A 19,164-nucleotide genomic window follows, 5' to 3' on the forward strand; every position below is an offset into this window, starting at 1 on the left:
GGATAAGGACAGAAATGTAATTCCTTACCAATCTGCCAGGGTGTTCTTACTTCTCTAATAAATGAATTTTATAGGTAATTGTTTTTCTTGGTTGTGTTGCTTCTTCACTTCCTGACTACATTTTAAACATTAGAAACTTAGAAAAGATGGCTTTCACGTAAGTTGAATACTGCTGTAAGTTTGCTTGCCTCGCATGCATGAAGCCCTGGGTTTGATTCCTCAGAACCACATACACAGAAAAAGCCAGAAGTGACACTGTGGTTCAAGTGGTAGAGCACTAGTCTTGAGCAAAAGAAGCTCAGGGACAGTGCCCAGGCCCTGAGTTCAAGCCCTAGGACTGTGCCCCCCCCCCCCGAAAAAAAATTACTATTAGTAATTAATCTGATGTTTTTCATATCAGTAGTCACTGACTGCTTATTTTTTTAATTTAATTTTTTTATTGTGAAAATACTGTACAGTGACTGCTTATTTTTATAGCAGTTATGACAAGCTTTTATTGTTCTTATAAACAATTTGTGGATAAAAAAGTTGAAAGAACAAAGCCAGTAATTTATAGTCTTCCAGAAGGTTGTATTGGGTCTAGGTAGGACCTGATATTGAATCATTATGAATGGAGACACTTTTAGTTTTTTCTTAAAATAATGATGTTTGCATTGACACACTCATTCTTGTCTGGTTTCATTGGATGTACATGAGTATGAAATAACTGGAACAAATAAGGACTCAATCTTTGGGTGTGGATTTTATTAGCATCTTGCACAGTCTGCCAAATGAATCCATACATAGTGTTACAGGACTTCTACCTTGTATTGTGTGACTCATGGGTTTATGTCTGCTTTAAGTTACTGAAAACAAGCTCATAAAAACAAGTAGTTACATGTTAAAATCACCTTAAATGAACTGTAATTAAGAGGTTCTTATGCATAAAAACATTTGTAGAGAACCTGAAACATTTATTCTGATGGCTTTTGACAGTGAAATATTTGAACATATTGCTCTCTTTCTTTTTGTAAAAGTATAATGAGAATGAGCATAATTTGCTATCTATCAGATGTCAGAGTCCTTAGTGTATTTCAATACAATGTTTTTCTTGGTGGCTACTTCTATTTATAGACATAAAAGTCATTATCCCAAATGCCTCCAGTACATTGCTGTTTCAATTGGCATGCTTTTTTGACTCTATCCTATTCTAGGGAATTGTTGGTTGGTCTTAGTTGCTCCCCTCCCCCAGCTCAGTGCTCTCAGACCATCCACTCTGTTCTCATTCATTCCTTGTGGTCGTGTTAGACTGTTTCTGCTGTGTAAGGAAGTCTGCTTCTTGGCATTCTGCGACATTTTCTAAGATGTGTTCTTCTGTCACCCTTCCACAGTTTCTTACGTTTCCTCATAAAACACAGGAACACTGTCCACTCTCCACTTCGCAGTAGGGGTTAGTCTTTCTCCCTCTCTTCCCCCACCTCCCCCACTCTCTTTCTTTCTTTTCTTTTATTGGTTGGTTGGTTGTGGGGTTTGAATTCAGGGTCTTGGGTTCTTTTTGCTCAAAGCTAGCACTCTACCACTTTGAGCCACAGCTCCACTTTTGGTTTTTGAGATAAGAGTTTTTGGAGATAAGAGTCTCCTGGGGACTTTTCTGCCAGGACTAACCTTGAAACATGATCCCCAGATCTCAGCCTCCTGAGTAGCTTAGATTACAGGCCTGAGCCATCCACCCCAGGCTAGGGGTTAATCTTAATAGGTGCTTCAAAGACTGATACTTTTATCTTCCCAGCTATCCAGAACATCTATCACTTTGTTAGAGCTCTTCAGCCTTCATGGTATTTTTGCTAATATCTAGGTTATGACTGTTCAGGGGGTCATTGTTTTACGCACCTAAAAAGTAGCTGCCAAAGCCATTACTGTTGATGAATCTGAAAGTTGCAGGGCCATTTAACCTAGAAGGATCTTTTTATTTGGTTTAATTTAGATTTTCTGTCTTTTCTGAGTTTAGCTGAGATTATTTAGTATCTTGTTTTGTGAAAACATTTGTAAATTTCAAGTCATCCTAGTATTTTGTAACATGATTTCTGAATTTTTATTTTTTAATAGTTATATATATATATGCACACAAATATATGTGTATATATATGTATATATACATTTTTATTTTATTGTGTTTTTTGTCAGTTGTAGGGTTTGAACTCTGGGCCTGGGTGCTGTCACTGAGCTCTTCAGCTCAAGGCGAGGACTCTTACCACTTGAGCCACAGCACCACTTCCGGTTTTCTGTGATTAATTGGAGATAGGAGTCTCACAGAACAGACTTTTCCTGCCCAGGCTGGCTTTGAACTTCAATCCTCAGATCTCAGCCTCCTGAGTAGCTAGGATTACAGGTGTGAACCACTGGCACCTGGCTTAGTTTTTTGTATTTTGTAGAAGCTATACTCCTACTGTCTAAGTCTTGCTACTGTGAAGACCATCTTTGCTATCATTACTTACCCATATTTGCTGGATACCACATGATGAATTGAATTTTCAGATAGTTATTCTGTTTATTATTCTTGCATAGAGAAGGAATTATTTCTGCTTAATAGATGAAGATTCTGTCTGTCTGTCTGTGTCTATTCTAGGGATTGAAACCAAGGCCTCATGTACACTGGGCAAATTCTCTATCACTGCAGTGTACCCTAGGCCATATTGGTTAGTTTATTTTATATATTTAATTTTAGTTTAATTTTTAATTTTATAATCTTGATTTGTTTTTGTTCTTGAGGCAGGATCTCATTCTTTTACCTAGGCTTCCTTCAAATTCATGATCTTTCTTTCTGTTTGCTGAGTGCTGAGATTATAGGAGGCTCCATCACAGTCCACACTGGTTATTAAGACTGCTTATATATGTCAAATTTATATTGTTGGTTTTTTAGTCCCGCACTACTGTACAAAGGAGGGATTGCCTATATGCTAGCATATGGCATGTTTAAACTTCATATACATTTTAACATTTATACACATTTTAATTTGTGCTTGAATACATTTTGATATTAGAATATTTTTAGCATGCAGATATCCCAAGCCTGAGATGGTCATTGTGAAGCATGCGGAGGAGGTATCATCAGCAGAGACCCCTGATAGTTTTGGTACAGTACACTCTTACCATGTGGGTTGTTGGATGTTTGTTATAAGTAGCATAGCATCTGGCTGACAGAACTCTTGCTTTTTTGAAATAGAGTGCTTGAAGGTGTTTTCCTTGTATTAGCATGTTAGACTAACAGAATATTTATTGCTGTTCTCTAACTTGGAATTTCATGGATATGATCGAATAATAATTGCATGTTTAACTAACTGAAGGGTTAAGTTTATAACCTTAAGAAAGTAGACAATCATTTGTTTAATTTTATTTAAATAGTGTATTTTTATTTTTTATTTATTTATTTTGTTGGTCGTGGGGCTTGAACTCTGGGCCTGGGCGCTGTCCCTCAGCTCTTCAGCTCAAGGTGAGCACTCTACCACTTGAGCTACAGCACCACTTCCGGTTTTCTGGTGGTTTATTGGAGATAGGAGTCTCACGGTCTCTCCTGCCCGGGCTGGCTTTGAACCGCGATCCTCAGATCTCAGCCTCCTGAGTAGCTAGGATTACAGGCGTGAGCCACCAGTGCCTGGCTCAATAGTGTATTTTTAAAATTGTTAAAATAACCAAGCAAATAAAATGTAAGCAGCAAAGACTATGGGCTACTTTAGGATGAGGGAGCATCTATTAATTTCATAGAACTAGATACCCTAGTATCTGAAACCTCATATATAAGAGAAACTACTTAATCACCAGATCTTTAGAGAACCTTTCCATTTCTTTTCTTTTAGTTTTTCTCTTCTTTTTTCTTTTCTCTGATTTTCTTTTTTCCCTTTCCTTTCTTTCTTTCTTTCTTTTTTTTTTTCTGGTGTGGAATAGAATCTCCCCAAGGCCTAATGCATGCTGGGGTAACACTCTCCATGGAGCTACATGCTTAGCTACTATTTAAAGAATATACTCCTGAATAGTTGGAAAGCCTTATATAAGTTCATTTTAAGGCTATTAAAACTTTTTAAAATTCTGCTATCATATGGTTTATTATCTAACTTAAATGCATGCAAGTTGGTTGAAGTCAGTATATGTGAAAACATACACATATATTTTATAGACATAGGCCAATGGAAATTTTGTAAGGATAAGAGTTAAATACTACTCAGGTTTTATAATTTGTGTCAGGGACAAAATCTAAGTTGTAAGAATTTGAGAGAAATATAGAGACACAGTGAATATGTATGCATATTAACACATATATGCATATTAATGTGTCAATACTTGTGAAAATTCTTCTATTTTTAATGTTATTTTAAAATTAAAAAAATAAAAATCATAAGGCATAAAAAGTATTTAACGTGAGTATATTTTGAAGAAATTTTAATTTTAAATTATTCTGAAAATACTTCCCAGTTTTAGAATGATGTAGGGAAAAGATGTATTATAGAGTAGATGTAGTATATATAGTATTATAGATGATGACAATATCTCTGTGCTATTGGATGATAACTGAGGAGTCTTATCCATGCTCACCTTTGTAGCTTTGTCCATTATCATAACATACATCTCCATGAATATTTAGGTAAATTCTTCTAAAACTATTACTATGCAGTAAAGAAGAGATATAGAATTAGAATCTTAAACACCTCATTTTGTGTAACATGAGTATTTGTTTAGGATTTTTCATCTAGTTGTATATAGAGTATGGATTTGTGTTTAGTCCTTTCACGTTTTAATTCAGTGCTCTTCTAGTCAGGATTAGCAGTGGAAGCTAGATTGTAGGGTATCTAGTTCTATGAAATCAATAGAAATTATGCAGTACCCCTTTTCAACAGATGATTCATTTGATTTCTTCATTTGTCATGTAGCTTTGATAAGTTTTGAAAATGAAATGTCTGAAAGTGAATTATTTTGGGGGGAGCAATTTGAAGAAGAGGATATTGCCATTTTTGTTAATTGTAGTTTTATTACTTTTTACTAGACTGGGTCAAGTGGAAGACAATTATTGAGGTAAAGATAAGGTAGATGAATGCTAACATGCAGACAGTATTAAGAACTAAGTAAAGTACAAAGAGAATGTAGAAGAACTCCGGACACCATTAAAAGACCAAAACAATGAATCCTGGGTATAAAAGAAGAGGAGTTGGAGCTAAAGGCATGGAAAATGTAGTCAAGAAAATAATACTTTCCCAGAGACACTCATCCAGTAAGGGATGTTCTTTGAATACCAAATATAACAAGGCCATGTAATAGTTAATGTAATAGTTAAAATATCAAGTGTAAGAATGAAAAAAGATTATTGAAAGTTGTAAAAGACAAGTGTTAAGTGAAATATAGAGACAGACCTTGAGATTAGCAGATTTTCCAACTGAAACTCTGAAAGCCAGGAGGTCATGGAATGATGTGCTTCAAGTTCTGAAAGGAAATAATTGTCAACCTGGCTTACTATGTTCAAGTATTAATGATGACCAGTGTTTTGGTAGAGTTTTGTGTATTTAAGTATTGATTCTTGATTATGATTTATGATTTTTAAATAATTTATTGCTTCTCTATCAAGAACTTATTAAGTAAAAGAAGCTAAATTCTTACAGGTTCTGAACTTAGAAGCTAGATTATAGGTTCTGAACTTCTTAATTAGAAGCTAGATGATAGGTTTTGAACTCACTTGTGTATTGTTGATTAAGTCACTTTACACCTCTGTGAGTCTATATCAGAGAAGTAAATTCATTTCAGTGGGCATTCTGTGGCGTTTAGGTTAAATGATTCTTCGTTTGTGAAGGATTCTCTATAGAGAGAATTTAGCATCTCTGATCCAGTAGTATTTTCCAATTGTTATCATGTCCAAAACCACTATACATTTCTAAGATGCTTCTAGGATGAGGCACAATTCTATGTTGAGAACCACAGGCAGATGGTTTCTAAGAATCCTCTCAACTGTAACATTCTACAAAATAATTCTTGTTTGAGGGATGATTGAAAGGGAAAAAGGTAATGTATTAACTGAGAAATCACTGCTGATTCTTAGATATTAAGCAATTTAATTTTAAAATGAATATTTTGGGGGAATTCTGTGGCCATACTCACAGACAGAACTACTGTTTAATAAGTTATAAGATAGGTTGTTTTTATCTAACTCCATTTCTGCTTTCAATCTCTAGTATTATAAATGATTGTATGTTTTTTTTAAAACCTGAAAGCTAGTTAGCTAAAATATGTAAAAGATCTAGTTTTTATTACCATTGTTTTGATATCTTTGCCTTAAAAAGGAATATCATTATATAATAATTTCTGTCTCCCAAAAACATGAAGAGAAATTTGTGTTAAGATATGGGTATTTGTTATGAGTGTATAAATTAGACATGTAAAAGTGCCCACACATCAGTACTCTGTTTGATTATCCTTTTGAAAAATAAAACACCATGAATTGAAAGATATAAAACTATCACGCCTCTAATATTTATTATTACTTAGTCTATAGTTCCACAAGTAATGGGTTAATACATTAACATTTAACTGAGCACTGTATCTTTCCTATCATTACTACTGGCCAACTCCTGTCTTCAGTTGCTATGGAACCAACCTATACCAGCTCTGAAATCCATTAGTTGCTCCAAGGTACCAATATAGGTTTCAGGCAAGCTTCATATTGCACAATAAGTTCCCAAAAGGTTGAGGTGACTATGTTGGTTCTTGTAAGATCTAAGTAGAATTTTTTTTCATAATGTATGTCTTACAGAATCTCTTTTGATTGCCAAATAAAATTACAAGATCACAAGTGCTTTTATGGGTTTAATCTAAGGAACATGTTTTAAAAATAATTTTAAAAGACCTTTTACAAATGTTTTCATTATTTATAAAAAGCCTATGTCAATTAAAATCTAAATCAAGTTCATTGCTGCTTCTAAAAGGTTCATTTAAAAAAATTCTCAATGTCAGTTTTTGCAAGTATATTATTTGGCCTTAGGTATTTGTGTAGCTTTATAAATACCTCCTGGTGCATGACTTTTATGTATTTAATATGATTTGTTAGATTATTTGCATGCAATATGTTTTACATTTTAATCTGTAACTTTAAGGTGTTGTTATATGTATTACATATAATATATATGTCTTACCATACACTTGAAATTTTATTTCTATTAAAAAACTAAGCAGCGGAGTGTTGTAGCTTACATCTGTAATCCCAGCAGCACTTGAGAGGTTGAAACAGGAAGATTATGGATTGGGCTACAAAGCAAGACTGTATCTAAGAAAAAAACAAAACAGGAATAAGCAGTTATTCATAATGTTCAAAACTATGGGGAATTGAGGCCCTGCATTCCCAGATTAAATTTCATTTCTGTTCTTTTAATAAATCTTAATAGGCTATGTGTGATTAGGTGGTCAAAAGGTCAGAAACTGGATAATTGGATCTTAGAGATTGCTGAATTACTTATAAAGGATTTGACTAAGTGCATGAAACTTTTTATGTCATTTTAAAGTTTATATCATCTCAGAAGAAGTTTATTAGAAGTTTCTTAATGTTCACCTTCAGTTTTTACATTCATAATAATAGGCTAAAATAATTTATCTTTAGAATTATAATTACAATCAGAGCATAATAGAAAATGCACTAGGAAAAAAGACTATTTCTTCTGTTTTTTGATATCCCCTTTAAGTTTGAAAATGACAAATTATAGTGTCTACTAAATAACCTAATAGAACCTACTCTAAATGCTATGGAACATAGTTCTGTTTTCTAGGAATACCATTGTTGTAAACATAATTTTACAGTGGACACAAAAATATGGATATTGTAACTATTACACTTACACTGTTTCTTGTTAAAGTCTTGATTTTCAGCTTAAGGTGTATCTCTTAGTAGAATAACTTATAAAAAGGATGTACACCAGGTAAGCATACCTTATCTTTAAAAGTACTGCATAAATATTTGATAATATTGGACTCTTTTTTCAGTATATTTGCAGGGAAATATGTTAAAAAAGAGATATTCATAGGTTAAATCTTAAATTCCTAGGTGTCCTATGTAGTTGTTTTTTGTGTAGGAATCTTGCCAATTAAGTTGCCAATTGGGGCCTGAAAATTTCTAAATTTAAATTATATCTTGTCTACATTCTTATAATAAATTACCCTCTATTTATCATAAATAAACTTTTTGGTGGGTTGTCTGAGGAGCTTTACTCTAGTAGGGCAAGGAATTGATAGATAAAGTTAATACCCATCACTGGGGGAAAAACATGGGACCTTTTGAAAGGAGATAGACTAACCAAGCCTAGAAGCCTGGGCTTTACTCTCAGGTATGCATCTTTAGTTGGATCTTGGACCCATTTTTGATGCTTATTGCTCTTCATAGATTCAGTAACTAATACCACTTTCAAGGGCAGAAGTGGTATTTGCAAATGGGATCTGTCAGATGTAATCAACTACAGAAGTCACATGTGGTATATGTTGTAATTCTGCAAAACAGATACCTCACCAGTAGGAAAGAATTCCACAGAAGATGAATGACCATAGATCAAAGTCAGAACAAAAAACCAGAATCTGTGTGTGTGTGTGTGTGTGTACTTGAAAATTAAAAAATAGAACTGGGAAGGTGGCTCAGTAGTAGAGTGTTTGCCTTGCATGCATGAGGCCCTGGCTTCGATTCCTCAGCACCACATAAGCAGAAAAAGCTGGGATTGGTGCTATGGTTCAAGTCATAGAGCGCTAACCTTGAGCTAAAGGGCTGAGTGACAGTGCCCAGGCCAAGTTCAGGCCCTAGGACCAACAGCAACAACAAAAAAGAAAATTAAAAAATAGTTTGGAAAAACAATTTTGGGGGTGGGGGTAATATGTGACTTAGGTTCCTTTTGAGAGGGAAAATGGTGTTTTACTGTCTGACAAGTCTTCCTGTGACATTCCATCTCTCTTGCCTGAAAGTCAAACACCGGAGCCAGGGATGTGAGCATGATGTTTGCTGCTGGCAGGGAGATTCTTGGAGGCACACCTAGTTGTTCACTTAGTTTCTATGGTAAATAAATTACAATCTGGAGAATTTAACTGTCAATTCTATTGTTTGCTATTATCAAAGAAGCTGTTGGTACTTTTTACTTCACAAAACAGTGTAGTAATGTTTGACACTGATATGTAACTTTTTCAGAAGGCTTCTCTTAAGGTGTCTGCCAGGACTGAAGATCCCAGGCCTTTTATCTATGCTGGTGCAGTGAAACTGCACATCTGGAATCTGTCATCACAGATCCTAGGCTTTATGAAATCACTTAGCCCTGACAGGCATTTCCTGATAAAAAGATAAATGCCCACATGATTCTTCAAAGGGAAGGGAGTATATCTAGGATTGGCCACAACTGCAGGTAAGACCAAGAGAAGGCTAAGGGTTACAGGCACACAGATTCCATTCTAAAATTTAGTACTTAATATTCTTGAAAATTACAATTTAAAATAAGCCAGGAGTACATACCTTCTAGCTACAGGAATAAGGGGCATTATAGCAGGGGTGATGTGGGGGAGCTTCTGGGAAAAACTGTCAGGCTGTCTCCAGAACAAAAAAACAAAAGGGCTGGGATGTAAGTGGTAGGGTGCTTTCTTAGAATTTGTAAGGCCCTGGATTTAGTTCCTAGCACAGTGGAAAAAGTCCAATCTAAAGTTTAGTGTGTTTTTTTATTGTCATTTTTAATATAAATTTGGGCACCATTTGCTTCCATCTGTAATCTTAGCTACTCAGGAGGCTGAGATCTGAGGATCACCGTTGGAAGCCAGCTCAGGAAAATCCTTGAGACTCTTATCTCTAGTTAACCACCAAAAAGCTACTAGTGGAGTTCTAGCTCAAGTGATAAAGCACTAGCCTCAAGCAAAAAAGCTCAGGACAGCTTCAGGCCCTTAGTTCAAGTGCAGGAGCAGCATGCGCGCGCACACGTACACATACGTACACACACACAAACACACACACACAAAAAGAGTATAAAATTTAAAAGCTAAAGTCTACTAGCACTGATTAAAAAGAACTTAATATAAGTCATGTCTTAGCTACAAAGGTATAAAAATGTTTTGAGAAGACCTAGTAGGAATTTTGATGGAAGCAAATAAATGGAGCTCTAAAATGGAAGTACTTATGTGGTTAAGAGGTTTGTGGTCACTGGAGTAGTCTAGCTTGTTCTAGGATAACTATACCAAGTATGTATCTTTGGGAAAGCTTCTGCTTAATCTTAACTAATTAAAAAAACAACAACAAAAAACCCTTTTTGGATACCTTTCAATACAGGAAAATTAAAAAGGAAAATTAAAAAAAAACATTAAATGGAGTTTAATTTGTTCGAATCTATACTTAGCCAATTTTCTCTCCCACAATATTCCACTTTATTCATTTTTTTTCTTTCTTTAAGGAAATTGGTAAACAAGCAATTGGTCAAGAATTTCTTTTTAAACAGTCTTTCAGAACATGAGCAGAGGAAACCTTTTGCTCTACAGCAAAACCTGGAAATCTCTGGCATGGCTATATATGATTTCTCTTTGTCTGTTTTTCTTGAAGTGTTAAATATTGTGCTGTATCTTTGTGCAAGCAGTCTGACCCAAAGGTAGCAAGTTTACACCACTTGCTGGCAAACCCCAGAGAGACCGTGAAAGACACACATGCTCGCTACTGATTCATCCAGGTTTGACATTCTTTCTTATATGGCCTGGAACTTTTTGGGTACCTGGATCTTTCTTTCAAAAATTTTTAAAAATCTCTAATTAAAGAGATTAAGTCATCAAATAAATATTCTCTTTAAAAATTCACTATTATTTTACATAGTACCATAATAAGCTATGGTGGTTTTCTGATTTTGTTATTTAGAAAATGAAATACCCCATTCTTTTTAAGAACTTAGTTTCATTTAATAAAAGAAGTTTTCTTTAAATATATTACATTATTTTACTTACTGTGTTTTTGCATTGGTATCAAAACACAATGTTGAATGTGCTGAAAAAAAATCTTATTTTTTAACACATTCAGTATTTTTCGGTTTTCAAGGCTTGCAATGAATTGGATATTTAGTGTTAGAAAAAAGATTGTCTATACAATAAGGGAATATATTTAAATTTTCAAGGACAGATAGGAGGAAGAGCTCACCTCAAATAATTTTTATTTGATTTGCTACCCTATAAGGTAGCAATTTACAGCAACTCTTTATTTTTTATGTTCCATTAATGACTTTAAAATATGAAATCTAATGAAACAGAATCCCATGTATAAATATTATTCCATAGATTCTTGTAGGTAATTTCTCTATCTTCTGGACATACACTCCTATTAAGAGCAACTTCAAAAAGTACAAACTACCTAAGAAAGGGAAAAATTAAGGAAATTTGAATATGTGGTTGTTTTTTCACTATTATAAATAAACTTAAGGTGGGCTCTGGTATCTCATGCCTATAGTCCTGGTTACTCAGGAAGCTGGGATCTGAGGATGATTGTTTGAAGCCAGCCAAGACAGGGAAGTCTGTGATACTTTTATCTCCACATAGGCACTAAGAAGCAGGAAGTGAAGCTGTAGCTCAGGTGGTAGCTTTGAGCACAAAAACTCAGGGACAATATTCAGGCCCCAGGACAGGCAGAAACAAAAATTAAAACACAAAGTAAACATACTTTAGGGAAACAGAATAGTTAACATTCACTTAAGGATTTTTGTGTTGTATCCATGGAGCACATAGGTCTGAAGGTTTTTATTTTTCTCTTTTTGGTGAGTTCCTCGTAAAATTATTAATAGATGTTTTAGAATATGCATACCCAGTTTGTACTGTGTTTCCTTGAGCATAATAGTTTATATATATATATATATATATATATATATATATATGGAAAGAAAACTTATGGTTTTATTGTGACTGGTTTTAGGAAGGTTGTGTTAGCAGTGATTACATTTTAAAATCCATATAGGTATCTTGGGTTTATGTTCAAGTTCTGTTGTTTTCTTTTTAACTAATATATTTTACTTCTGATTTGCAATTTGACTCAAATGAAACAGTAAAGAAGATAATTTGCAGTGGCAAAGGCCTCAAAATGAGCAAATGAACAACTAAAAAAAATGGGAACGATACTTCCAATAAAATTTCCTGTTTCTAGGAAGTGTTCCCTTTATGATTTCTCTTGTATTCTTTCTGAAGCAGAATCTTAGTTTCATCTTGATGCCAGTGGTTTTCTTTTCCCTTCTTTCTCCTTTGTATTTTATTTTTGTATTTTCTTCTCTTAATTTTATTATTACATACATATATATATATATACATATATATATATATTGTGTGTGTGTGTGTGTGAGAGAGAGAGAGAGAGAGAGACATGTGCGTAATATACACAAGTCCTGGGGTTGGAACCTCTGGGCCTGGCACTATCCCTGAGCACTTTTGCTCAGGGCTAACTCTAGCATTTGAGATTTGAGCTACAGCTTCATTTTTAGCTTTTTTTATTTTTTGGTAGTTTATTGGAGATAAGTCTCATGGACTTTCCTGCCTGGGCTGGCTTCAGACCTTCAACCTTAGATCTTACCCTCCTGAGTAGCTACAATTACAAGTGTAAGCCATAAGTGCCTCATATTAATTTAATTTTTAATACTAGCATAGAGTAAAAAAGAATTAGTAATCGATTATTTCCTGTCTTTTACTAATATATAGTAAGTCCCTAGTGTTATTAATATTTTGTTTAATGTATAGAGAATTTGAAGTAAAAGCAAGGACTCTGAATTCTCTCACTATGGGGAAGGTCCTGGGATTGAATATTTAGGTATTTCAAGATTTTCCCCGTAAACTGACAAGGACTGCTCACAGGGTCAGAACTATGCAGTGATGGTGAGGACAGAACTGTTGACACGTTGCTGTGGTATGTAGTCACTGTCACGTGTGCACTGCGCCAGAAAGATACTGGAGAATGCTAGTTGCCACCATTGCTAGTTCAGTTTGGAAAGCATCAAAGAAGATTTTGAAGTGTTAGTGCTGCCCCACGAATGGAGGACATAGTTTGGTTAAATGTAACTGATTAGACATGGAGTTTTAGTATATAATATTGTAAAGCCATTATAAGACTATATCTTATTGTAATAAAAGATCAAAAATATGGACTGCATTTTTATTTAGATTATCAAAGGAGATTCATTTTCTTTTTTAAGCCAAATTCTTTAGTTCTTGTGTTGCTTTGAATGCTCAATATATATTGTTACCTTGAACAATGTGTTTGTATTAATTTTTTAGGGAAGAATGTTACAAAATATATTATGAATTCTATTAGACTATATTATCAATTCTATTACATTAGATGAAAATAAAGGTAGACATTACCTGTCTTTTTTTTTGGTCGGTTGTGGGGCCTGAACTTTGGGCCTGGGTACTGTTCCTCAGCTCTTCAGCTCAAGGCTAGCACTCTACCACTTGAGCCACAGCACACTTCTGGCTTTTTCTGCTTATGTGGTGCTGAGGAATCGAACCCAGGGCCTCATGCATGCAAGGCCCTCTACCACTGGGCCACCTTCCCAGTCCTTATCTGTCTTTTTAACCAGTAAAGATGGCTAGATAGTTTTGTTATGAGTAAGTAGCTTGCTTCTGTAATAACTTAATTTTTGCATATAATGGCATTTATGCCATATGTTGGGTATTGTTACCTGTCATCTTGAATGCTACCATACTTTTTGTGGTTGCTGCATAGAATATTTTCTCTCTTTATTAGTGGCATAGATTTTAAAAATGGAAATATTCAGTGTATTATCAGATCGTATTGATTAAAGAACATTACATAATCCAATAAAATCATTGTTGTAATTGCATTGCTTCAAAATTATAATTTTCCTATTCTTAAAGGATACATGATGTATTTGAGTACTCTTACCAATATTTATATCTATTTCTTTAGTTATGTAGAGATACTATCTTAAAGAATAGTAGTTATGGACTGGGAAGGTGGCTCAGTGGTAGAGCATTTGCTTTGCTTTGCACGCTTGAGGCCCTGGGTTCGATTCCTCAGCACCACATAAGCAGAAAAAAAAAGCCGGAAGTGGCACTGTGGCTCAAGTGGTAGAGTGCTAGCCTTGAGCTGAAGAGCTGAGGGACAGTGCCCAGGCCCAGAGTTCAGGCCCCACAACCGGACCCCCCCCCAAAAAAAGAATAGTTATTCTGAAGTTTTTTTTTTACTATAACTAATGGAAATATATTCACCGTATATAGATACAATGATGTTCATGAAAGAAAAAGCCAGTTGTACATGATATATGATAGGCTTGTAATGAAAACTCCGTTTCATTTGCTAATTTTGCAATTTAATCCACACACATATATATATAAATGTACATATACATATAATACGTGTATAATATATGAATATATGAAATATACATGAATATATACACATATGTGAAATATATATTTCTACCTATACACATAATATTCCCAACCAGGAGCCTGATTCTTTTTTTTTTTTTTTTTTGGGTCCAGTCATGGGGCCTGAACTCTGGGCCTGGGTGCTGTCCCTCAGCTCTTCATGCTCATGCATGCATGGCAAGCGCTCCACCACTGAGCCACCTTCCCAGCCTGAGCCTGATTCTTAATTGAATAATTTTTATCAACTAACTGATTATCATTTATAGATAAGACCTGATATCCCATTTTGTAAGCTTGCTGATACTTTTTTCATCATAATAAAATGGTTATGCTTTAGTAACTAATTCTTTTCTATACTTTTTCTTCCCCTGTCTTTAGAAAAATTGGAAGCTCAACCTCCCACCCCAGGACAACTGAGATATGGTAATGTCTCTAGAACTGTTAAATGTGAATGGATCTCCCTTTTGGTCTTGAAATAACGATGTTTCATCAATAGCACAGAATAGTCGATAAATTAAATCTTCCCAGATAGTGTGGATTAGCCTATTTATTTTGTAAGAGCAAAAATTTATAAACTTGTTTTGGGATGTATCTGACACTATGGGATATCTGTATTGTTACAGCATATCTAATACTGTTAAAGAGGGTTTTTACTAAGTAGAAATGGAGAGAGGGTTTTTTTTTTTTTTTTTGGTGGGTTGTGGGGCTTGAACTCTGGGCCTGGGCGCTGCCCCTCATCTCTTCAGCTCAAAGCAAGCACTTCACTTGAGCTACAGCGCCACTTCCGGTTTTTTGGAGATAAGAATTTCACGGACTTTCCTGCTCGGGCTGGCTTTGAACCATGATCCTCAGATCTCAACCTCCTGAGTAGCTAGGATTATAGGCGTGAGCCACCGGCGCCCAGCTCAAAATGGAGAGATTTTTAAGGTAACTGTTGAACTAGAAGTTGTAAACTGAAGGCTAGGTAGAGTTGTTTTCTGATACAGAAATATTTCTGGTTTGCTGCTTGTAACAATGTAAGTTTATATAAAACTACCAGCAAGAAGAACCTTATTCATGTTCCTGATGTTACTTTGTTTTTCTCTGTTATGATAGGAATAAATACTACAGAACAAACATAGAATTAATGTAAAACACCTAGGATTATTATAAAGGTGATGGAAAAAGAGAACTAGTTTAGTAGTGCAGGAGTGAATTTGGGTAGGTTGTAAATTAAGTAGTTAAATATTAAATGTAATTTGCTAATGACTGCTTAGTTATGAAATAACGTTTGCTAAAGAAAGTTGAGTCAAAAATTAGTGTTCATTACTGAGAGCAAGTTAAAATAATTAGGAAAAGATAATAGCAAGTCCTTTTTTGTCTCACAGGTAGAATATAACATACTAGGAATTAGTAGATTTCTTCAAATACCAAAACAATTTAAGAATTCTTCAGGATTTGTCTTCCCAAGTAAACTTTTCTTGGTTCTACAAGCTTAGAAGCTATCAACATCACTATAGAATAGTAGTATCACCTTTTTTGTAGGTGATAATGGAATTAACCATTTATGTGAATAACTTACCGTACTGATCTGAATCTTTGAGTGGTGGGACCCACATCTTACCTATCTTTGTGTCTCAAGTTCACAGTGGAACATCTAGTACGTATTTGTTTTTGAAAAGCTATTTTTGCTTTGGATTAAAAATAGTTTCTATTTATAGAACCCATTTAGGTACAAACAAAAAGATACATCATATCTTATAGTTCAAAGTGATTAGTATAGCAATGCATCTTGATTTTACTGAGCTTTTGCCAGTATGAAAATTAGTATAATATTACTGTGTTTTTGTTTTTGTTTTGGGTCCGGTCGTGGGACCTGAACTCTGCTCCTGGGCGCTGTCCCTCAGCTCTTCAGCTCAAGGCTAGTGCTCTACCACTTGAGCCACAGTGCCACTTCCAGCTTTTTTTCTTTTTGCTTATGTGGTGCTGAGGAATCGAACCCAGGGCCTTTTGCTTGCAAGGCAAGCACTCTACCACTAAGCCACCTTCCCAGTCCCAATATTACTATTTTTGACTCCCTATTTTAAACTATTTGTTACTGGCCAGCTTTAGAGGCATCAGTAAGATAACTCCCAACCAGAAAGCCATCCCAGCTGCCTCACTACTACTTTTTCCTATTTATGTTTCAGAGACCATTGGGAAAATGATATCTAGATATACCTAAGTAGCTTTCTCTTCACTTTTTTTTCTTTTGGTGAATTTAAAGGAGTTTATTATTCTCTTTTGGCCTATTGTGTTTGTACTATGTATTTGGAAATTGTTTGTGTATATGTTTTATAAGCTGCTTATTGCCAGATTTGAATGTTCGTGTGAAAAGTCCAAGAATTTTGAACTTTTTTTTTGCCTCTTTGAATAATCCCATTTCATCAGTGTACTATTTCATTTCTTATCGCCTTAATAGTATTTAATATCGTAAGCTGAGATCTGAGGATCACAGTTCAAAGCCAGACTATGCAGGAAAGTCCGTGAGTCTCTTATCTCCAAATAAACCATCAGAAAATCAGAAGTGGTGCTGTTGCTCAAGTGGTAGAGTGCTTGCCTTGAGTTGAAAAGCTGAGGCACAGTGTCCAGGCCCAGAGTTCAAACCCCATAACCAACCAAACTGCGACCCCCCCCAAAAAAAAGAGCTGAATGTGTTTGTATTGTTTATACCAGTATTCAGGAGGCTAAATACAGGAAGACTGCAAGTTTAAGACCAGTGTGAGTTACACTGTGAGAACTCATTTCAAGAAACATTCTTCATATTGAATATTTTCCTTTTGGACATTTTTACTTAATAGGTTAAATGGCCTATTATGTTGTATCCTATGTAATATTACAACTATAATATTGTATATGTGATACACATTTCCATTCTATATATACAAGTTCATTGATGGTGTGGAATTTGTTTTGGTGATACCAAACTTTCATGGCCTTTGGATTGTATTTTCATTTTACATATGTTCAGTATAATTTTCTGTTAAATTGTAATTTTATTCAAAAGAAGAAAAAAAACCTAAAATCAAGTTGATATTTGTAACCTATAGTATAAAATTTAGATTCTTGATATTCATCCAAGGAAGTGCTTAGCTCAGGTGATAGCTGACTGTAGTTGAGCAGTTTTATAGATCAATCAGAATGAAGCCTTTTGCCTATTCCTCACTTTGAATCTATTTCATAGTCTACCTTCAGTTCTCTAAGTATGAAATTTTCTTTTCCAGGTTAGTGGTCCTCAATTATTATCAAATTCTATGTACTCCACATTGTACAATATGCTGAAAATGCAATATGAGTAAATGTGTAAAACAATCAGTGGTTTTCATCTTAGCATTTTTAGTGTCTTACATCGCTTAGTTTATGTATGAGATAGATGAGGTAAGATGTGCCTTTAGTCGGAAGGGAACAAGTTAAATTTTCATGTAAAACAGACATTAATCTTCATAGCTTGTCGTATTAATTAGGGATTCTTCTGGATTGTAAGGTGAGAAAGACATCACATCAATGTCTAATAAGAATGAGATAATCACTTATAAAACACATCCTTAAAAGGTTACTGGTGAGTGAAAGTAGTTAGATAGTTGGCCTGAAAATTTATTTGAGACATTTTTCATTATTTCCAATAGATCAGTTTTATGGTAGTTCTCTTTAGGCATAAGAGAAAAACACATTTATATCAATAGCAATAAATCAGGCAAGACATGAAACTAATAATATATGCTTAATGATTTATTCTGTTATGTTTATTTCTGTGAATGTGTGAGATAGAGAGGAGGGAGAAAGATGGAGGGAGAAAGAGAAAGAGATTAAGAAAGAAAGAGAGAAAGAGTGTTTCAGTAACTAAAGACCTAACATTTGTTTTGTTTTGTTTGTTTTCCAGTATATGATCTATTAAATTATTTTAGCTTATAGCAACAGCAAGATCTATTGACCGTTATTAATGACAAACAAATTCCACTGGTGACCAAGTCTTTTTAGGACAGTTCAATGATAACATTTGTTTTTGACATTCTGAAATGTCAGAATCTTCAAATATATTTTTCTGTTGATGTTTTCCAGTATTCATCCACAATGCGATACCTTTCGTAGGGTTTGGCTTTTTGGATAATGCAATTATGATTGTCGCAGTAAGTTTTTTTCTCTCATCATTTCTATTTTAATAAAGAAATCAATGTAACCGTATTATCCTAACAATTTGCATACTATAATTGTAATTTTAATTATTATAATAAGTGAGGCTTTTTTATTATATTTCATATTGATTAGACCAACTTGATCTTAAAACATCATATATGTTAACTCTTTAAGATTTTTGGCAAAGCATTTAGTCAAACATTTTTAGTTTATATTCTGTTCTAGTTTCAGCATTTTTATTTAAAAGGTACATAAAGTTTTCTGGTGTACTTTGATTGTATTGTAGTTGTTATCACATAAGTATTATTTAATTAATTTTTTTCATTCAGAAATGTTGTTTCAAGGACTGGGAATGTGGCTTAGTGGTAGAGTGCTTGCCTGGCATGCATGAAGCCCAGGTACAATTCCTCAGTATACACACAGAAAAAGCCAGGAGTGGCACTGTGACTCAATTGATAGGGTGCTAGCCTTGAGCTGAAGGACTGAGGGACAGTGCTCAGACCCAGAGTTCAAGCCCCAGGACTGACCAAAAAGGAAAAAAAAAGTTTTATCAGTGTCTGGATACTAGCCCTCAGTCTAGCTATTTAACCTAATAACCTAAAGGTGTCTTAGGATCGATCCATTGTAGAACTTTGACCTACA

At 34.5% G+C, this 19,164-nt stretch overlaps 1 protein-coding gene across 1 annotated transcript in view; it reads left to right on the forward strand.

Annotated features, from left to right (window-relative positions):
* The first annotated feature begins 3,003 nt into the window (after positions 1-3,003).
* Tmem65 (transmembrane protein 65) overlaps positions 3,004-19,164 on the forward strand; it is a 27,593-nt gene continuing 11,432 nt past the window's right edge. The window contains exons 1-3 of the mRNA XM_013036758.1: positions 3,004-3,112; positions 14,749-14,793; positions 18,448-18,515. Coding sequence (XP_012892212.1) covers positions 3,055-3,112; positions 14,749-14,793; positions 18,448-18,515 — 171 coding nt within the window. The 5' untranslated portion in view covers positions 3,004-3,054. The remainder of the gene's footprint in view (positions 3,113-14,748; positions 14,794-18,447; positions 18,516-19,164) is intronic.

Source organism: Dipodomys ordii, unplaced genomic scaffold, assembly GCF_000151885.1.
Source record: "Dipodomys ordii isolate 6190 unplaced genomic scaffold, Dord_2.0 Scaffold405, whole genome shotgun sequence".
Classification (NCBI taxonomy): domain Eukaryota; kingdom Metazoa; phylum Chordata; class Mammalia; order Rodentia; family Heteromyidae; genus Dipodomys; species Dipodomys ordii.